This window comes from Crocodylus siamensis, chromosome 3 (genome assembly GCF_052110815.1).
Source record: "Crocodylus siamensis isolate JL-2025a chromosome 3, ASM5211081v1, whole genome shotgun sequence".
In the NCBI taxonomy this organism is placed as follows: Eukaryota; Metazoa; Chordata; order Crocodylia; family Crocodylidae; genus Crocodylus; species Crocodylus siamensis.
The window spans coordinates 116,070,067-116,092,666 of NC_143397.1; the positions used below are offsets into that span (position 1 = coordinate 116,070,067).

The 22,600-nt window shown below is 48.3% G+C and overlaps 1 protein-coding gene across 3 annotated transcripts in view; it reads right to left on the reverse strand.

The window, feature by feature from the left end:
- Positions 1 to 22,600, reverse strand: part of FBXO10 (F-box protein 10) — a 65,944-nt gene that overhangs the window by 26,707 nt on the left and 16,637 nt on the right. For all 3 annotated transcript variants that reach the window (XM_090039069.1, XM_090039068.1, XM_090039067.1), the window contains exons 3-5: positions 21,447 to 22,304; positions 4,603 to 4,752; positions 1,920 to 2,056 (exon numbers count right to left, since the gene is read on the reverse strand). In XM_090039069.1, coding sequence (XP_089895195.1) covers positions 1,920 to 2,056; positions 4,603 to 4,752; positions 21,447 to 22,304 — 1,145 coding nt within the window. The remainder of the gene's footprint in view (positions 1 to 1,919; positions 2,057 to 4,602; positions 4,753 to 21,446; positions 22,305 to 22,600) is intronic.

Genomic DNA, 22,600 nt, shown 5'->3' on the forward strand with positions numbered 1-22,600 from the left:
TCCCCAGCCTGTCCCTCTGTACAAATCTGTTTCTCTCTTCCTGGTCCATACAATGGGAATATTAATTTTTTTCTGCATTTATACATAGTGGGAGTTCTTCACAAGTAGGACCTTCACACCTTAAGTATATGTGTGTGGGCATGTGGGTGGGTGGCACAATGGGGCTCTCATCTTAGCTGGCTCAGCTGGCCCTTACGCCTTACAGAAATACAGATAAAATAAATGCAGTCATATCTGGGTGAAAAGACGTCAACCAACCACCACAACAGCCTGAAGTAGGAACATTTCTAACTGAGGACATCAGGGTGAAACTCTGCAATAAAATCTCAAAAGAGGGCTCATGCAGTGGCTTTCAATTTATTCTCAGGAAAATGAAGGTTTAGGATGACTTGGTTAGAAAGAAATACAGTTTGGATGGGATGGGCCCTCTGAGCCCTTGTTTTCCTCCACATATTTCATGCCTTAAAATGTGGTGGACTGCACTCATCATTTCAGCAGCACTGGAGCCCCACAGCTGAAAGTGCCCAGTCCTCCTTTACCCAAGGGCTGAAGGAAGGGGTGGAAGGGGCACCTTGTGATGGAACTGGTGTGTCACAGGTACTGGTCTCCTATAGATGCATGCTGCCATTACTTTCTTAACTGTCATCTGGATCCATCCCCCACCTACCCCAGGAATGTATCAGGCCCACATCCTCTTGCAACCAGGGAGAACAGCAAGGTCAGATTTAAGCCCCTGGGCCAGTCTCTTCAGCTCATGTGATGACTTATCAGGAGCTGTTTACACGAGAAGCAGGACTGATGGATGATGACGGTAGTACCTGGTCTCTTCGTATCACCCAATGTGGATAGTCCCTTTGCCAGGGCAAGGGGAAAGGGTGTTGCCCTCATATATAGCTCCTGATAAGAGAGACTCACATTAGCCAAAGAGAGGGCAGCATCCCTTCCCCCTCCTCTGGTGAGGGGGCCACCCACATTAGGTGACATGAAGGAACCAGACACTACCTCCAGCATCCATCTATCTTACTTCCCATGTACAAGAGAGATCTAGGTACCGGCTCAGCATCACATATGCGATCCCAAGGACATAACTAACAAGCCCCACAGAAGAGGGACATTCCTATCACAGAGTAAAAGACTGCTTTTGTCAAGGGAAGGAAGGGAGGAGGAATGGTGTCTTCTCCAGCTTCCATTACTAATAAAACCCACTTCTGCCATGGTTATGTTTCTGGGCGTAAGAGACAGCCAAAGGAAACTAAAAATATAGGTCCTGTGGGACACAAATGATGGACTTTTGGGGTGATCAGCAGCATCGGTGAAGGGGGGGGTGGCAATTGTTGATGTGCACCCGCATGCACCCCCTACATGTCACCAATGCCCCCAAGGAACTAATTTGTTCTTTTTGTGTCAGAGACACTCCTCAAAAGGCAGCACATGCAGGATGCTAGGCTGGGCACAGCCATTCATCTGAAACCCTTCTTCAGACAAGGAACATATTCAGTCCAGGGAAATTTTGTTAATGTGAAGGAATCCTGACAGCATCTGATATACTTAAAATGATCTGTCCAAGGCAGAAGGACAGATCAAAAGAACAAAAAAGAAACTGCTTGCTGTCCATACATTAAGCAGAGAGACAAACTGGAATGGGCATCGTATACTCTATGCCCACCAGCAAATGCTGTGTCCACTGCACACAGGATTAACAGTGCAGCCTTGATAGAGTTCCTTTTCCCCTGGAAATGAATTAAATGCTGGCACTGGGGCAACACAAGGGTCCCTGTGCACCTGGTAGTCAGACTTGTGCTCCTTAAAGCAAGAAAAAAAGTTCACATATGCAAAACAGAAGATGGGAGGGAAAATTTAAAATGGGGGTGGGGGGGGGATAGAGAGAGAGAGAGAGAGATCATTGCTTACTAACATACCTCACTATGGGGTTTCCATTATACAGGATATAAATGCCGGCTTCTTTATTCCCATAGATCTGATTGCTACGGATGATGCCTTTTCCGTTGCCAAGGACAACGATGCCTGAGCGAAGGCCACTGTGTATCTTATTACACTGCAGTTTTATGTATGCACATGTGGAGAGAATAAAGGTAAAACAGGAGAGAGAGAGAAATCACTCAGACAAGTCAACAAAAGTAAGCAGCAAAATCACTCAGACAAGTCAACAAAAGTAAGCAGCAGCCTGGAGCTGAACAGCTTCCACAGACACGACCCGGCAGAGAGAGACAGACAGACAATCAATCCAGTGACCAGGAGGTTACAAAAACACAAACACCTTTAATGGATCACATTTATGTTCAACTCAACTTTCCTGGTGATTTTAGTGCCTGTTGAAAGACACAGGGTACGACTGCCATCTCAGCCCCATCTCTAGAAGACCTGCGGCAATACTGAAGAGGCACCTGCCTTACTGCCCCTAGAAGGCCTGAGATGAGACTGTCTCACAGTCTCCACGTCTACCCATGACCTGCTTTTTGAGACTCACAAGTAGGCTCCTATGCCCTGTAGTCACCCTTTGAAGTGTCAGCTGGGCACAGGCTGCAGCCTGCCCAACAGCCAGAGATGAAAAAGAATGCTGGTCACTCCTGATAGGAACAAGAGTGGTGACCCCTCGGTATCCCCTAACCCAGGCTGGAGTCCCTCCCTCAAGTCCCACAAAGCTAAATCAAAGCGATTCTGTTTGGCTCAAGGAGATCCTACACACACTTCTACACTCCTCCCATATCTCTATGGGGCTGTCACTCACTGCCCAGGCATGCAGAGTTGCTGCTATTTAGGCAATCATGGCTCCACTCTGCCTTCAGCAGAACAGGGCCAGAATTTCTCAGTGGTAGAGGCAGGAGGAAGAACTCAAAGGAACTGGGGAAGCAGAACAAAAAAGGCCCATATGGCAGAATCAGTCTTCCAGCTTGCTCCATATAAAAACCCCTCAGGGCTCCTCAAACTGAAAAATCATAAAATAACACAGAACACATCAGGCCTGTGTTCAAATAAAGCAAAATGCAAGACAGAGTCATTCTGATGGGAAACACCACCCAAGCATCCCCTTTAGCTGCCTGATTGCCTTGCAGTAATATTGTGCTTCTCCGTGGCCTTAAGAATGCTGCACAGATCATCCTGAACTGCTCATGCTTCCATGAGCTGCCATGGAGCTCCTTGTTTTCTTTGGCTGCCCCGATCTTCTGGTCCCCTTCCTCCTCAGTACTGAGGAAGTGGTTACAGCATGAGAAGCATTAAGAGTCAGGTCTGTGAGGGACCTCAGGCAGACAGTGTAAAGGATTTTCAAAAATGCTTAGGCACCTGTCAGCTCCTAGTGGGAACAACAGAGGTTTCCTCTCTCCCCAGATAAGATCCATGAGAGCTGCTGGCAACTAAGCTCTTCTGGTCTGGATAGTGTTCCTGCTTCCAACTGCAAATAACTGGGCTTGAAACTGGTACAAGGCTATTTCCCAACCTGTAATGTGGCCCCGGGTCACCTGGGAGAGTTTCATTTAGGATGTAACTCTATGATCTCTGTTTGTACACCTCCAAATCTACTGAGATCCCATCTCTTGAGTTAATTCTTTGAGCACTACTGTAATAATAGGATGTAATAACACAATAAAAATATTGCCTGTCCTGGGACTAGAGCAGCTGCAGTCTTAGGTAGGAAAGTTCATATTTGTGGGATAAATTATTGTGTGGCAGGCTGTTGAGTCGCTTTTTTCTAGTGGTGGCTCTGTGGAAGCTTGAAATGTTAAACTGAGCCGCAGCGCAGAGGGACAGGTGGGTTTAGAGCAGGCGACCTGATCAAAGTTTCATAATCAACACAAGTTATTGCCTGCCTATGATTTATCATTTCATCAGAGATTTATCGTTTATCAAGAATTTATCATAGAATCACTGAGTCAGAAGGGACCTAGACAGATCATCTAGTCCGACCCCCTGCCATGGGCAGGAAGGAGCACTGAGGGTGGCAGGGGTCATAAGACCCCAGCCAGGTACCTATCCAGTCTCTTCTTGAAGATTTCCAGGCAAGGTGAGAGCACCACCTCTCTGGGAAGCCTATTCCAGGCTCTGGCCACCCTTACCATGAAGTAGTTCTTCCTAATATCTAACCTAAACCTATCCACCCTCACCTTGTGGCCATTGTTCCTAGTGACTCCAAGGGGGCCCTGGTGAACAGGCTTGCCCCGAGTCCCTGCTGGTGGCCCCTGATAAGGTTGTAGGCAGCCACAAGATCATTACCATTATCATTTCAGCACAGATGCAATCATCTGAAATGTTTGGCTGCTTGTTTAATATACATTTAGGAGGAAGACCGTCTTCCTACACCTGGCATGTTGCTCCTTACATAATCATGCAGTTCTAAGGTCAGGGATCATTTGGGGATCATTTAAAAACGGACCAATAGCACATTTGTTTAATGAAACCTGATTTGCCATCAGGAGGTCTCTGAAACCAATTATTTTGAGGTTAAGTTCATTACAAACCTAGAAGGGCTACCCTGAGGACAAATAAGCTGCACTAAAGCGAGGGTAAATCTCTAGTACAATTTGGACAGGAATGTAGTGGGAGTGTTTGGTACCAAGCAGAGCTGAACCAAGGACACGCACATACCAGTATCAGAGGGTTGGCTCCTTTCCGGATGTCCAACCCAGCCTCGCAGTTAGAGTGGATGTTATTGTCTGCGATCAGACCTCCCGCTGACAGGCGGAGAAATATCCCCGAGGCTTTACAGTGGTGGATGTCATTCTTCAGCATGACGACCTGCAGGGGAGAGGAAAGGCATTTTTCCTTGTAATTATGGGGTTTGGAAGAAAAAAATATCTGATCAGAAATCTAGTTTTGTTTACTCTGCTGCCTGGCATACCCTACCTTGGAAACCCCTCCACGCATGTAAAATGCCCATTGTTGGGGATCATAATTGGCTTCATCTATTACATCATTGTGCCTAGAAATTCACGAGGTGCTTTCAAGGCAGGGTCAGACTATGGTCTCTTTGTTCAAAGAGGTGAGCGGTAAGATGCTATGCCATTTATCTGTAACTGTAACCTATGATGAGTCCTCATGCTGGACTGGAGTCCTTGGTGTTTGCAAATACAGAACAAGAGAATAGTGCCTTTCCCCAGTGACTCACTGTCTTAGCAAAACAACTGATGGACACAGATAAGCTGTGGGAAAGGGGACACCAGGGAACAATGAGGCGATACAGGTCAACATAACTGGCCATGGTCTTGGTGCATCAGGGACTGGCCTGTAGTCTTTTTCCAGCCATCACACTATGCCCAGGTTGTACAGAGGGTTCTCAAAAAGATTTCTTTTGTTGATGTTTATTGAGGACTATGAAAAGCAGCACAGAAGAAAGCATGAAGGTGCTTGGCTGATACTATAACAGGTGGGCAAGGGACACTAGCATCACAGACTAAGAGGCAAAAAATAACTTCTTGATGGCAAATGGAAAAGAATAGGTCGGGCTTGGATCGGACCTGGAGAACAAAGACAGGGAACTTTTGTGTGATAAGCCTGAGAATGGAGGGATAAACAGCAATACGGTCAAAGGGATGAGCTTGGACAGTAATCTTAGTAGCTGCCTACTGGATAAATAGTGGGACAGGGCCTGGCTCCTCACTCCCCCCTGGCCTTATTGGTTCCCCTCACTCCCCCCCCCACAGTCCCCTGGCCCTGCTGGTGCCCCTGGCCCCACCCACAGCCCCCTGAACCCCCCAACCCTGCTGGAGGGGGCCCCCAGCTGCCAGGGCTCTGGGAACAGACCTATGTCCCCCAAGCCAGATCTGCGTGCAGGGCAGGGGCAGGTGCAGGCTGCCTGCTGTGGGCTCAAGCTCTCACCCTGCTGTCCTCCCCCAGGGCCTCCATAGCCCAGTGGGTGTGACCCAGCACTGTATGGCTCAGTAAGGCCACAAAGGGAGGCTGCTTGCCGCTGCGAGCTTCATGCTGCCCTAGCAAGGCACAACCATGTGCTGCCACACCTGCTGCTGCCTCGTGCACAGGGGATGCCTCGCCATGGCAGCGTGGAGCTCGTGGCAGCAATTAACTTCTCTGCATGGCCCCGCTGTGCCTGGCAGTGCTGAATCACACCTGCTAGCCTGAGGAGGACCCGAGGGAGGGCAGCAGGGCAGGAACCGAAGCCCACAGCAGGCAGCCCATCCTCACCCAGCCCTGCACACAAATCTGGGGGGTATAGGTCCCCCTTGCCCTTGGGAGTATGCAGAGCAGCAGGGGGCCAGCCCCTCTGCCCCCCCCCCACTCCCTGGACAAACCACCTGTGGCCCTGTCCCACTCCCCACTGAGGCCCTACGGCCATGCATTGTGGCCCCAGGCCCCAAGTCACATGCACCGCCCAACTAGGCAGCAGTCCCAGCCCTACCCAACTCCCTCCCTCCCTCCCTATGGGGGCCTCAATCCCACCCTGCCTCCTTAGCTGCGGGAGCTGCTCTCCAAGCTGCCTGGGGCCATGTGCACCCCCTGCCTGACTGCCCTCTTCCTGCTTCCTCCCAGCCCCCTGCAGGTTGGACCTCTGTCCATCTGCAGAGAGCTCTTTGCAAAACTGCAAAATCCACAGGTTTCTTTAGTAAAATGAGAAATCTGTGTTTTCCTCCTATAAAGGGGAAAATCTGTGGTTTTCTCTGTTTTCCACAGGAAAACAGAAAACCCAGATCTCTGATCATGAGGAAGATGACAAAAGCCTGGAAAAGATTCCCAACTGTAGGCCAGAGCAGAGAGACCCTGTCTGAGAGGTGTCTCAAACCTGCAAAATATAGACATTGCCTAGATTTGAGGCTCTGGAGAAAGGTCCACACACCCAAGTTACAGGACTGAGTAACTGGCATGGTGACAACGATGATCAAGCCAGAAACTTACAGCACCAGTCTCCCCACTGAAGTCGACAGGAATAGTAGCTCATCAGTAGCAGCCAGCAGGGGTGGGCAATTATTTTTGGCGGAGGGCCGCTTGCTGAGTTTTGGTAAGCCACCAAGGGCCGCATGACAGGCCACCAGGGGCAGATAAATATTAATTTTTCTAAATTTTTAGGGGCCCCACAGGCCAGATACAATGGCCTGGCAGGCTGCATCCGGTCTCTCGGCTACATTTTGCCCACCCCTGAGCTAGGGGCTCCCAAATGAGTCCCTCTTGACAGCCTTAGTGGCAGCTGCTGCAGCAGTGCTGTACATACATGTAAGGCCCACCCAAATAGGGCAGCAGCAGGACCTAAACATAGATTGAGGACACAGAAGAATTCTAGACTGGGTATACAGCCTCTGTAGGGTTTATATCCCATCCTTGCAGTGGTACAACACTGCCCTCTTACACCATCCCTTGCTTAACCAGCTGAGAAATTGTTCTTCCACAGCCTGTTGATGAGCACTGATGAGCTCTTTGGGTCATAGGCAGCTTCACTACATTCTTGGGCAGCACCTCACCCAACAAGGACACTCCTTTCATTCAATCAATGACTTGGGGTTAGTATGTGCTAGGCTGCTTCTAATGCCAGAAGGTCTGTTCATAGGGAAGCCACAAGAGCATGTATACACAGCAAGGGCCACAGCAGCTAGCAGAAACAAAAGCATCTGCACACACCTTCTGCTGGCTGTCAAGTGGTGGCAGAAGCTAGCAGTCAGAAAGATGCTGTTGGTCTATCAGCAGATCAAAGGGCTTCTGCTGCCACAAGGGAACTGGGAGGAGGCACTCACAGATTTTGAAGGCTGGATCAGAGTTCTGCCAACAAAACTGCATAATACAGATTAGGCCTAGGAGAGCAGGTATGGAGAGAGAGTTGGCTGAAGAAATTTTCAAAGGTCATACAAACATTACTCTTAGCATCTTACTGGCATTAGTAACTGGAAAGTCATCTCTCCATTCCAAGAGCACAAGTTGTCTTTCAAAGATTTCTTTAAAAGGGCTGTGTCAACTTGAAATGTACCAGAAGCTGAATATCCTTAATTTTCTTATAAACATGCTAAAGACTGATATCTTCAATACTGATATTTTAAAAAAGAACAAAAAGGAAGGACCAATAATAGGGAAGTTATTGTCTAAATTGAACAGCCAAGCAAGACACTGCTTGAAAAACTTTAATTGGCATTGAATCCGCAGCTGTGCTTTGTAAAGGGGACCAAGTGCTTCCTATCCATTGGCAGTATGCCAACCCAGGTGTTCAAAAATCATGAGACTGGTTTGAATAGGATATATCTAAGTCTTTTTTCTTGGCCTTCTAGTCAATTTTTTAAGCTTCCTTCTATCACCATGATGGCTAGAAATATATTTTAAAAAGAAAAAGAAAATGGAGTCTTATAATCACATGATTCCAGGAGCTGGAGCTGTATGAGAAAAAGAACAAAACAAAAAAACAATCATCAAATACCATGATATTTGAAAACCTGGCAACAACACCTTGGCCTTCAGTAGGATTTTATCACCTTGGGTAATGTCACACATCTGCGCTTAGTGCAGAAAGCAGGCTCCTAACCCAAAGCTAGCAACCCTGGGAAACATTATATTTACCCAGATCTAAGACAACTTCGAATTTCAGGCTAGCCCCCGCTAATGAGATTCTATACATGGAAAAATTATGTTGTGCTAATATCCCATGTATAGAGCTAATTATTGTTGGGTTGTTTCAATTCATCTGCCCCACTGCTGCAGCAGGGAAAGCAAAGCCAGGGCAGCAAACAGTAACAGGTGGACAGGTGACAGGGGGACAGACAGTCTGAGCCCCATCCCTTGCCCACTATACTCCTTCTTCCCTCAACCACGTGTCTCCCATCACCTGCACTCCCTGCACCCCCCCACAGTGCTTGTGTACCTTGCCACACTTGCCCCCACCATGTCTGTCCCCTCTGGCACATCCCCCTGCTGCCTTCTCCCACAGGTGCCTACACCCTCCCACTTGGTCCCTACCTGCTACTAGTCTCCACACACAGCACCTGCTGATCAGCTTTAGCTCTGGCCCAGTAGTTGAGGTGGTGACAGCTCTGGCCATAACTCTAGCTCCAGCTCCAGCCCCAGGACCAGATCAGAGTCAAAGCCATAGCTGCCAGCACCATTGCCAATATAGTGCCCCTCTAAAAAGGCATAAAGGAGGTCCTGGAGAACTAGAGTGTTTTAGCCTCACCTCAATACCTGGGAAGTCACTGGAACATATCGTAAGGAAGTCCATTTGCAAGCATCTGGAGGAGGAATGGCTGATCAAAAGCAGCCAGCGTAGATTTATGAAAAACAAACCGTGTCAATCTAACTTGAACTCCTTCTGTGACAAAAGAGCTACTAGGGTGGATGAAGAAAACACTGTATCTGGATTTCAGCAAGCCTTTTGACAAGGTTCCACAGGACCTTCTCAAGTCATAGACAAACTGGAGAAATGCGGGCTGGACAAAACTACTTAAAAGTGGATAAACGACTGGCTCAATAGCCACAAGCAAAGGGCAATTATTAATGGCTCCAGATCAGAATGGCATGAGGCCTTGAGTGAAGTCCCACAAGAGTCTGTTCTGGGTCAGTGCTGTTCAACATGTTTATTAAGGATGTGGATGTTGGGATTGAGAGCTTCTTGGGCAAGTTTGCAGATGACATGAAACTGAGAAGGACTGCAAAGACCCTGGAGGACAGGAGTGCAATTCAAAAGGACTTTGACAGATTAGAAAGCTGACTGGTGCGAACAGGATGACGTTTAATGGCAACAAATGAAAGGTGCTATACCTCAGGATGAATAATCATAAACACAAATATAAATGGGTGACATGGCTGGATGGCAGCACTTCAAAGAAGTCTTTGGTAGATCACAGACTCAATGCAAGTCTGTGGTGTGATGTAGCTGCCCAGATGTGGTTTTGGGATGCACCAATAGAAGCACTAGGTGTAAAACACAGGACGTGATAATGCCTCTCTAGTTGGCACTGGGTAGGTCTCATGTAGAGTACTGTATGCTGTTTTGGGTTCCACATTTCAAAAAGGACATGGAAAAGTTAGAGAAGGTCCAGAGGCCTATAACAAATGATAAAGAGCTTGGAAGATGAGTCATACAAGGGGTTAAAGGAAATAGGCATGCTCAGATTGCAGAAAAGATGCTTAAGAAGGGGCGTGATAGCAATTTTCAAATACCTGATGGGTTCCCATGGAGAAAAGGAAAAGCAGCTTTTCCCTCATGCTGAAAAGGGTGAGACATGTACCAATGACTTGAAGTTGGACCAAGGTTTAGACTGGGTATCGGAAAAACTTCTTCACTGTTAGAACAGTAAAGCAGTGGAACAGACTGCCTAGGGAAGTGGTAGGCTCTCCATCATTGGAGGTGTTCAAGAAAAGGCTGGACAGGCACTGGTCAGGGATAATCTAGCATAGCTATACTTATATTCTACTATGGGTATTTCCCATGTTTCTGGGCTTTGCTGGTTTCCACAGTAGACCAAGAGAGATTTTTTCCCCCTTCTTCTGCTACATGTGATGGGGGGTGTTTTTTGAGCCTTCCTCAGAAACACTGAGTATTGGCTGCAACCAAGGCTGAGGATTTTGACTGAGGTGGGCCAGTGCTCCTGGTGGGGCTTTTAGCTGGAGGGTCCTTGGCTAGAGGGTCTTGCCCCTCTTCTCTGGGTCTGACTGATCACCGTATGTGGAGTGGGGAATGAATTCCGCCCCACGATCAGAATGGTATGGACTGTGTGAGGTTTTGCCTTCCTCTGTAGCAAGGGTCGTGGCCCTCTTCCTTGGATCTCTTGAGCATTTTTAGCAACCTTTGCAGCAGCAGAACATTGGACACCATGGTTCCCCTGCTTTACCTGTAGCAGACTAGAGTGTTATGCCTGTTATACAGGATTGACCCTATAATTTTGCTTATAGGTGAAACAATGGGTTTGTATAGGATAGTATGTATAAGGATGATCCTGCCTCAGGCAGGGGATTGGACTAAATGACCTCTGGAGGACAGAAGTGCAATTCAGAAGGACTTTGACAGATTACAAAACTGGACTGGTGCTAACAGGATGACGTCCCTACTAGCCCTACTTCTCTGTGATTCTGATCCCATGAATCCAAGACAAGTGCTCTTTCTGTGCTTCTTCTCCTCCTCTGCCCCCACCTTGTTGAATGGGGGGAAAAAAACCTCTTCTTGGATTTGCATTATTACAATACCTCTCCTACCTAACCAGGACTTACAGGTTCTCAACATATGAACTTCTCTTTGCTCATTGCTGTCTCTCTCCTTTCTATCACCTACTCTTAAGCCCACAGGGAAACTGCCAGTCTGAACCAGACCTATGATCTATCTACCTCTGTCCTCAACAGCAAACAGCTCCTTCCGTGGAAGGTGAGAGAACACTACAGGAAGTAAAAGAAAGACTGTTGTGAGTACTCACCTTGTTATACTGGCCTAAACCCTAAAGCTCAAAGTTTAATACCTTTTCTTGCAATTTTTGCCTTCACTAATCAGGATGACATTGGTTCCCCTATCTACATCAACATCCAGCCTCTTCTGGAGTCTGGCAACCTTCTTGCCTTCATTGGCCTTCTTGCTTCAGGGGGCTGCCTATTCTGAGTTCATGAACATCTATTCATGTCTCATGAACTGGTCACTTCTTAACTGTCCCCATCTCTACATTGTGGTAGTGGGTGACCCAGGGCAAGATCCTCCTGCTATCATGGCACTGTAGGCAACCTACTTAGGAGATGAGGCTAAGAACATATACATATCTACCGAAGGCAGTGGGAGAGGGCATCTATTGGTGGAATGCTCTCTGATCCTTGGACATAAGGTGCAAGAAAGCTGTAAGATCTGGCTATTACATTTTTCACCACATTACGTTATCCTAGGTCTTTGCACATGGCCTGTGCTGCTGCTTCTTGATGGTTTTTCTTTTGCAATGCCCGAGTAAAAGGACTGTTCCCTGGATACGGACACATGGATTGGAGTGGATGGACAAAATCCCATCCCCAAACCCAGCAACATGGTAAGGGGGCACACAGGTGGCTTTCATGCAGTCTCCACAACCTGGGTCTGTCAGGCATGGCTGAGACGAGTGGAGCTTTACAACTATCACTTAGGAGGTAGAGCTGTGAGGAGAATGCTGAGCAAGTGATGTGCCAGGCAACCTCTCTCTCTCTTCAGAACAGGAAAGCATTAGTGCATTGAATGGGGCTGCAAAACCCATAACGTAATCATAAGCCAAGGTGGCTTCTGGATGTGGAATTGTCCCAGCTGGTGAAGTTAAGACTGGTGACCTAATCACTACACACCAGTTTATTTAGGCATACAAGTAGTTAAACATTCATGCATTTAATTTTCCCCAGTCAAATCTCCTTAAACCCATGTCTGATTAGCACAGAGAAATAACCTACAAATTGCTTTTGCATACTTCCACTTTAATGAGCAAGGAGGTAATTAAACTATACTTCTTTTATTTGCTCGTTCCAAAAAAGTGCTCATTGAATCTGTTAATTAGATGTGGAGCTTGGTTAGACAGGCTGCAGTCTTTTCCCATTAGTCACTCCCCACTGCCTCAGCATGGAAGATATACTCATGTTAGAGAGCAGAGCCTTAAGTCATGTTAGTAAAGGGGCAACTCATGGGCTGATTTAACCTGGGCCCCAAATCTTGGGCTACTTGCATAGAATCGTAGAAAATTAGGGTTGGAAGGGACCTCAGGAGGTCATCTAGTCCAACCCCCTGTTCAAAGCAGGACCATCCCCAACTAGATCATCCCAGCCAAAGCTTTGTCTAGCTGGGTCCTGAAAACCTCCAAGGATGGAGCTTCCACCACCTCTCTGGGTAACCTGTTCCAGTGCTTTACTACCCTCCTAGTGAGAAAATTCTACCTAATATCTAACTTAAACTTCCCTTGCTGCAACTTGAGACTCTTGCTCCGTGTTCTGTCATCTGCCATCACTGAGAACAGAATAGCTTCATCCTCTTTTGAACCCTGGTTCAGGTAGTTGAAGGCTGCTTTTAAATCCTCCCATAGTCTTATCTTCTTTAAACTATAAGCTCCCTCCATAGGTGGTACAATCACATACTCTGGAAATCTTCAAGAGGAGACTGGATGGTCACCTTGCTGGGGCCACTTGACCCCAGTTGTCTTTCCTGGTTGGTGCACAGGCTGGACCCAATGATCATCTGAGGTCCCTTCCAGCCCCACAATCTATGCAATAAGCCCAGTTCCCTCAGCCTCTCCTCATCAATCATGTCCCCCAGCCCCCTCACCATTTTTGTTGCCCTCCACTGGATTCTTTCCAATTTGTTCATATATTTTCTGTAGTGAGGGGTCCAAAACTGAACAGTTCTCCAGATGTGAGCTTACCACCACTGAATAGAGGAAAATAATTACTTCCCTTGACTGACTGGCAACACACCTACCAATGCAGCCCAGTATACCGTTAGCCTTCTTGGCAACAAGCATGAATGACGTGCACCCCTGAAGGCTGGGGGAGCACAGCAACCAGCTGCAGGCAGTGGTGGGGGTGAGGTGGCAACAAGCTCCCGCAGGCAGCCACAGCACTATCGGCAGCAGGTGTGGGAGGGGGTGGCGAGCACCGCTGGCGATCGGCAACCACCTGTAGATGCCACCGGCGGTGTCAGCAGTGAGGGGAGGGTGCAAACGGTGACCACCCACAGGCACCGCTGGCAGTGGCGGTAGCAGCCAATTGCAGGGAGTGCACCATCAATCTCAGGGGGTGTATATGCACCTGCGTGCATGTCCTACATGCCACCAATGGCACCAAGGACACACTGCTGGCTCATATTCAGCTTATCGTTCACTATAACCCCCAGGTCCTTTTCTGCAGAGCTGCTGCCCAGCCAGTCTGCCCGCAGCCTGTACTGGTGCATGGGATTGTTCTGTCCTAAGTGCAGGACTTTGCACTTGTCCTTGTTGAACCTCATGAGATTTCTTTCAGCCCAATTCTCCAATTTGTCTAGGTCATTCCAAATCCTAGCCCTACCTTCCAGTATATCTACCACTCCTCCATGATTTTTCCAGGGACTGACATGAGGCTGACTGATCTGTAGTTCCCTAAAACCTCCTTTTTCCCTTTCTTAAATATGGGCACTATGTTTGCCCTTTTCCAATTCAGTCATCCGGGACCTCTCCTGATTACCATGAGCTTTCAAAGATGATTGCCAGCGGCTCTGCAATTACATCAGCCAACTCCCTCAGCACTCTCAAGTGCATCCCATCCATCCCCAAGGACTTGTACACATGCAGCTTTTCTAAATTGTCCTTAACCTGTTCCTTCACCACTGAAAGAGGTGAGGGCTGCTCACCTCCTCCCCAAACTGTGCGGCCTGGTGCAGTAGTCGGGGAGCTGACCTTGCCTGTGAAGACTGAGGCAAAAAAGGCATTGAACACTTCAGCCTTTTCTGCACCTTCTGTCACAAGGTTGCCTCCCTCATTTAGTAAGATACTCACACTTTCCTTGATCCTTCTTGTACTACCAACATACTTGTAGAAACCCTTCTTGTTATCCTTCACATCCCTTGCTAGCTGCAACTCCAATTGCGCTTTGGCCTTTCTGACTTCAGAACACTGCTTGGGCATGCAGGGATGATATTCTTTCCTAGTTATTTGTCCAAGTTTCCACTTCTTCTAAGCTTCCTTTTTGTGACTTAGTTTACTGAAGAGTTCCCTGCTAAGCCAAGCTGGTTTTCTGCCATACTTGCTAGTCTTCCTGTGCATCAGGATGGTTTGTTCCTGCACTCTCAGTAAGGCTTCTTTAAAGTACAACCAGCTCTCCCGGACTCCTCTACCCCTCAGACTGGCTTCCCAGGGGATCCTGCCCATGAGTTCCCTGAGTGACTCAAAGTCTATTCAGGGTTTCTGGACACTGGAGCTTGCTTGGATGCAAGGCTTTCAGCTGCAAACCAAAAGGCACAGCCACCTCCAGTGGGATAAGAAGGAAGCTGCTTCAGCCAAGAATCATGTCACACAGTTCCTTCATAAGAGGAAATAGGCAGGGACTTGATTATGAAGCTTCCAAGTTCTAAAGCTAAAAGATTCCACCTGCTTCAGTGAGTCCCCTATGGAAATATCCAGGCTAATTTCCAGCCTCACAAATTCTTTCCAAGACATAGCAGCTAATCTCCATTCAATTTGTTATCAATTAAAATCAAGTTAGTGAAGTAGAAAATGAAGTGGTAAGGAACAGTCTCTTATGGCAGATCAAGGGAAAAAAATAACAGGATCAAATGAAGTTCACTCAATATTAGCATTAGTCCTATGCAGAAAGGTATTCAAGTAGCTCAGACTCAAAAGGAAATATGTCAAGAGACTGGGGAAGAATTTTCTCCTTCTCACTAGAAGAGGCCAGAGGGAAGGAGATTTGTGAGTGTCAAGTCAAAACCCCAGCCCCAGGAAGTATTTTGCAGCTCAGCAACTACACATTGCTTCTGGTAGGTCATCTTCCCTTCCATGAGTTCTCAACATTGTTTCCTGGTCTCTTTCTGGAGGTGTCCATCATTCTTTTCCACCTGGGTTTTTTCCTCCCACTTCTTGGATTACAAGGGATTTATTGGAACTAGTTTGAAGAACTGAACAACTTAAATTGGAACTCATGGGAAATAAACTGCTGTGCACATCTGAAATACCTGTTGAAAAAAGAGCCTCTGCTTTCCACTGTTAGGAAACAAAGGAACAGGAAATATCTGGGGAGAGGGGAGGGAAAAAGGAGAGGGCGGCCCTCCAAAATCAAATGATTTGTGCTCCTTCCCTGGGGACTGCACTTTCATGACTGGACATGCTACTATGTTTAGTTTTTGGCTGATACCAATAGCCAATTATTAACCAGCTGTATCAGCCAATACTGATCCAATAACCGATTTACAGGAATGCAGTTGGGCAGCATGAAGAGCAGCTCCCTGCAGGTAAGTCTGTGGAGTGGAAGGAGTGTGGGGGAAGGAAAGGGCATGCGGGTACACATAAAGGCACCCATGGTGAGGGAGGGAGTGGGGCAGAGGCTGGAGGCACTGCCCAGCCAGTGGTAAATGGGACCTGGGGCTGGACCAGGGGACAGAGCTGCAGACAGCTCATCCAGGGGATCAATGTCGCTGTGCTTAAAAATGGTGGTGGCAACACCTGAACTAAAGCTTGTCAAGTGAGCTTTAGTTCAAGTACTGAAGGGGGGGGGGGGGGCAGATGTGGGCTGCCTGCTACGGGCTTGGGACTTTTTGCCCCGCTGCCTTTCCCTTGGGAGCCCCATGGTGCCTATGCATCCTCTGCCCACTCAAAAGTGGGAGGCATAACTCACTACCCCCACCGCTGCTGGGTGGGCAGGAGACATGCAGTCGGCATGGGGCTCCCGAGGGAAAGGCAGAAGAACAGAGAGCCCCAAGCCCACAGTGGGCAGCACTCATCCACCCTGCACACAAATCTGGGGGGACACATGCCCCCGCATGCCTCCCACAGTGGGGTTCTGTGCAACAGCAGAAAGTCACCCTCCTCCCCCCTGCGCCCCCTGGATGAGCTGCCCATGGCTCCATTCTGCTCCCTGCCCTGGCCCTGGGTCCCACTCACTCCCTGGCTGGGCAGTGCTCCCAGCCCCTGCCCCACTCCCTCCCTCACTGTGGGGGCCTCGAGCTGCCCCTCCACATGCCCCTTCTCCTCCACAGACATACCTGCAGGGCACTGCTCTCCACGCTGCCGGGCTGCATTTCTGTGTGTGGCTGCATGCATGCATGTGGCATCCAGGGGCCACAGCCAGAAGACATATTGTTTTTATTGGTGACATTCTTGGCTACACTGGTGAAAAAAGCCAATAGCCAATAATGTTAATTTTCCCTTTATTGGTGTCGATCCGACATGCAACTAATATATCGGTGCATCTCTAGTTGGACTAAAGCCCTTGACTTCAGAAGGGCCAACTTCAATGAGCTTCAGAGATTAGTGGGGGAGCCACTGAGGGCCCAGAAGGTAGAAGAGATGGGAATCCATGAGGGATGGTCGTACCTTAAGGGGGCGATCCTCCAGGCCCAAAGGGTAACAGTCCCTGAGAGAAGCAAGGAGGGTAAGGGTGCTCAGAAACCCCCATGGCTCAGCAAGGGCATTCAGGAATGCCTGAGGACTAAAAGGGGGCTGCACAACCAGTGGAAGGGAGGGGCTATCACCAAGGAGGAGTACTCCTCCTTGGCCTGTGAGTATAGGAGGGCTATTAGGAAGGCCAAGGCAGACATGGAACTCAGGCTAGCACCCAGGATTAAGGACAACAAAAAGTCCTTTTTCAAGTACACTGGGAGCAAGAAGAGGGCACCAGGCAATGTAGGGCCCCTGCAAGACTCAAATGGTAACCATGTGGCTACGCCAGATGAGAAAACTGATATTTTTAACAGTTTCTTTGCCTCTGTTTTCTTGAACAGGGACCGGGATATCCCTCCTGCCAGAGGTAGGGACAATCTCGGGGATAGCTCTCACAGGCCTTGGGTCAGTACAGAGCTAGTTAGGGATCTTCTGGAAGGGCTAGACATTTTTAAATCTGCAGGTCCAGATGCCCTTCACCCAAGGATGTTGAGGGAGCTGGCAGGGGTCATCATGGAGCCCTTGGCCTGGCTGTATGAGCATTCATGGTCACCTGGCCAGGTGCCAGGGGATTGGAAACTAGCTAATGTGGTCCCTATTTTTAAGAAAGGAAGGAAGGAGGACTCAAGTAACTATAGGCCCATAAGCCTCACCTTGGTGCTCAGGAAGATCTTGGAGAAAATCATTAAGGAGCACATCTGTGGGGGGCCAGCAGGGGAGATCATGCTCAGGGGCAACCAGCATGGGTTCATCAAAGGCAGGTCCTTTGAATGTCCAGGTCATTGCCTTTTATGACCAGGTAACTAAATCCTTGGATGATGTTGTCACCGTGGACGTAGTCTTTCTAGACTTTAAGAAGGCCTTTGACACTGTCTCACACCCCATTCTCATTAATGAATTAAGCGACTGTGGTATTGATGCCTACACAGTTGGATGGGTAAAAAACTGGCTGATGGGGCACACCCAGAGACTGGCAGTGGACGGGTGAGCAGTGGGGTCCCCCAGGGCTCAGTCCTCGGGCCCGCACTGTTTAACATCTTCATCAGTGACTTGGACGAGGGGGTTGAAAGCACATTGTCCAAGTTTGCTGACGGCACTAAGATGTGGGGTGAGGTGGGCACACTTGAAGGGAGAGAGAGGCTACAACTAGATTTAGACAGACTACAAAAGTGGGCAGATGAGAAAAGGAAGGGGTTCAACATAGATAAATGCAGGGTGCTGCATCGTTATTGACTCCAAGATGAACATGAGCCATTAATGCCAGACCACAGCCAGCAAGGCCAGCCAGACCTTGTTGTGCATCCAAAGATGCATCTCAAGCCAGTCCACAGAGGTGATGCTCACCCTCTGTGCGACATTGGTCAGGCCACAATTGGAGTACTGCATCCAATACTGGACACTGAACTTTAAAACGGATGTGGCCAGCCTGGAGACAGTTCAGAGAACAGCCACCCATTTGGTGAGAGGGCAGCAGGACAAGCCCTATGAAGAGAGGCTGAGGGAACTGAACCTGTTCAGCTTCGGCAAGAGGAGGCTGAGGGGGGACCTGGTGGCTGCCGACAAACTCATCAGGAGAGATCTTCAGCAAATAAGACGAGCCCTATTCTCCCCAGCACCACCTGGGGTGATGAGGAACAATGGTGATAAGCTGATGGAGAATAGGTTTAGGTTAGACATCAGGAGGCAATTTTTTACAGTTAGGGTGGCCAGAATCTGGAACCGCCTTCCCAGGGAAGTGGTCCTTGCCCCTACTTTGGGCAAATTCAAGAGGAGGCTGGATGATCACCTGTCTGGGGTCTTGTGAACTCAGCATTCATTCCTGCCTGTGGCAGGGGGTCAGGCTAGATGATCTGTTCAGGTCTCTCCTGACCCTCGCTACTATGAAACTATGAATCTCGGCCAAAGGCTGCCAAAGTCAATGGAAAGTCTTCCTTAGCTTTGATGGGCTTTGGACAAGGCTCTGAAAGCACATTCTCTGCAGGTACAAGCAAGCTTGTTTCTGATAAGAGAAACTCTCCCGTATGTTAGCACTGTTATACAGCAAGCATCAAGTAATGGGAGGATTAATGTATACAATGTTAAAACAGGATGAGGCAGAGGATATTCCTGTCCTGGCTGGGGAAGGCCTAAGGGTAGGAACAGATGCTGCATTTGTTCCTAGAAAAATTCTACCTGTGTTTGTCCTGGAACAGAAATATTCCAGGATTAGCATGTATGCACATTGCCCCCCTAACCAAGGTTTAGCAAGCAGCTGAATGCACTGCCACTTTTCTGCTATTGATTCAACAATGAGATTCTGAGATAACAGTTCAGGCACACTTTGAGATGCCCTGGGATAAACTGTTAGTACTTCTTATCCTGTGAAACTTTTTAGGATTTATCCTGGGACAATGGACACGGATGTCTGAACAACTGCATTTTGACCCAGGATAAAATTGTTTATCCCAGGACAAATGCTATGTCTTTCTGTGACATAAAAATTCTTCCCATTTGTAATCTGTGTGATTACTTTATCCTGATTAGGATGCCTTTTTGATTCCTTGTTTGCACAGTGTCTAGTGTAGGAGGGCCCTGGCCTATCCCTGAGGATTCCAGATATCATAGTAGTTCAATAAATAAGTGATAATAAATTATTGCAGGCACCATCATTAGCTTTTTGCTTCAAAGCCAGCTAACAATTGCTTTCCCCATTCCTTTTTCTACTTCTTTTGGAAGCAACAATGAGGATGGATGGATTATCAACCTTGAATAGGAGGAGGAGGGCAGCACTGCAGGATGCAGTTGCAAATCATTCCATCTAGGAAGAATAACTACGCAACAAATGATAAATAAGCTCCCACCTTGCATCTTGCTTGCTTGCAGAGCCAATCAGCATGCAAGAGCTAAGTTCATGTGCCTTTTCCACATCCTTATGCCAAAGAAACAAATGTTTCACAGAACATGGTATCGGCAATGTAACTTCTGCCTCCAGCCCAGTGTCTGCAGAGCCCTCCTCTTCATTACAGAAGCTGTGAGGCCTCACAAACATTCTTGCACCCTGCTGCAGAGATAAGCACTGCTTTTGTTTCAGAGGGTTTTTTATTGTGCTCAAGTCCATGACATTTTGAATCTAACTCTGGGCCAACTTTGGGTTGAACAACTGAGCCATCCAGTAACTCACAACTACCAGAGCAAATTCCAAAACCAAATATTTCATTTGGAAAAAAACAAACAGTCTGTTGCTAAGCAAGCAGTGTACTTACCTAGCATAGCAGTGACAGAACCAACAGCCTGAAAGCAAGGACATGAATAATTAAGGGTACCATAAATCTTACACAGCTGGTCTGCAATAGAGATGCTGGGCTTCATTCCCCTCTCCTTGATGCCAGTTTTATGCCAGTGCCACTCCACTAGAGAGATATCACTGTCAGGATGTTTTTCCTGATAGCCCAAAATGTCCTTTTCCCCAGTTTCATTCCCTAAGCCAGTGGTGCTCAACCTCTGCCCCATGGGCCCAATACTGGGAAGCACCGTGGATCCATAAATTTGGTGGCAGGGGAGCTGGGACAGCATTAATTGCTGCAACTTCCAGAATAACAGCAACTAATGCTGTAACCATCGTCCCCCCTGCCAAATTTCTGGACCTGAGAAAGAGCCCTGCAGGCCAGATGACAGCCCTGCGGGGCAGTTCTACAGCCAGTTCAGATACTCAGGGGTGGGCCAGCAAGCAGGTCATTCCACAGCCAGACCCAGCGTGAGGGACTTGGTCAGCATGCCAGATTGCATCCACAGACTGAATCCATATGCTGACTCCACGCTAGATCAGAACCATAGACTGATCCTGCCCATGATACCTGGCCCACGGACTGACCCTGCACCACTTGTCTGGCTCACAATGCCAGAAGATGAAGCACCACTGTCCTAGGCCTTTTCTGAAGAGATACGAACACTCAGACACTCTGAACTCTAGCGGTCATGGAATATACGGCCACTTTTCCACATCATAGCTGCTAAAGCGATATTAACCTATAGGCTTCAGCTTCTAATCACTGGAGACCAAGAAGGAACTGTGTCTGAGCAGGTTAGCCTATCACTGCCCATGTGGTCATTTAGGCTAGGGCAAAGGCAGCCAAAATGGATGCTGGCCAAATCATGCCTCTATATGCCCTTGACCTAACTTACTACACGAGCCCGATAAGCCAGCAGGCTTGAGCAGCTTTTTGACCACAGGGCCACAAAGAGAGTCAAGTTCCTTAAAAAATGAGGGCATTCAGATATCTAACTACCTGACCAAAGGGTGAGGCCAGATAAATGTCTCAATGCCTCCATTTGCACCCACAATTTTCCTACAGGCACCAAGTGGGGTGCTAGTTAAGCTCAGCTGGGTAAACCAGCTGCTTATTGAAATCCAGGGAAGGCCAAATTTGTGGAGCTGGGGTCGGGGAAGAGAGGGCTCTTTACCAGCCTTTACAGCACCTTGCTGCTTTGTATGCATCGCACTGCATAGGTCAGGTCCCTGAAGATGCTCCCTTCCATTTTGGCTTGCCCTTGTGAGCAGACAAAGACTCCACCCTTCCCATCCCTGAAAAGGCACCGCCGGATGAGGCATCCTTGCAGAGAGTTGGCAAGAGACTGGGCCTCCTTGTCTCTTTGCAGCTCCTGTTGCAGACTTTTGAGCTCAAAGTCATTCTGGAGAGCATTCAACCCATTGGTTTGTGGCCGGCTGTAGATAACTTTGGTCAGCATGTGACTCAGGCTATGGGCCTGATAGGACAGCTTGTACATCGATTGATCGTCTCCCTCATTCTCACTGCCGGTGCTCAACTCGCTATCACTAGAGTCTGTGTCAAGGGTCATGGCTTCCCCCTCCTTGGCTGTATAAAGGTTCCCATTGAGCTCAGCCTCCTTCTCGCAAGTCTGTTCAAGCGCTGGTTGAGTCCTTAAGGCAGGAGGTAAGTTACTGTGGTCCCCACCTACCACAATCTCACAGGTCCTTATATTCCCCACTGGAGAGTCCCCCCAGTCTTCATGTTTTGACCTGCTGCAAGGTGAGGAATCTGGGGCCTGTAACAGAACAGAGCGGGACTTGGCCAGCATGGTCAGGTGCTTGCAGGCCCAGTTCCGATCAGAGGTCGGGGAGCCCTCCACAGTCACAGAGGCATTTTCACTGCCAATGAACTCACAGTTCTCAAGGACGCAGAGGGCCACGCTGTGGAAATTGATGCTGCATTGATTGAAGGTGCAGAACTTCACCTGGCATGTGCCTGGCGCATGGATCTGTAACTGCCCATTCTCGAAGTTGCAGTTGTCAAACTGGACGTGGCCAGAGGTTGTCTAGAGAATAGTGATAACAAAAAGTAAATACCCAGAGCAATCACCATTTCCAGAGAGACTTGCAGGTTCCTCTACTCTTTCCACAGAAATGTTCTACCTCTTTACATGTAGTAAATCATGGATTACAGATTACAAAACCCACAAAAATTTACCCCAGTTGGCTTCTACCCTCAGCCTAGAGATCAGTTAGCTTTGTACTTCTAACTAACATGGCATGCTCCATCTGTCACAGTCACCAGATTTCCCAGGTGACATGCTGCAATCACTGGACCTAAGCAACATCTGTGCTGCTCTTC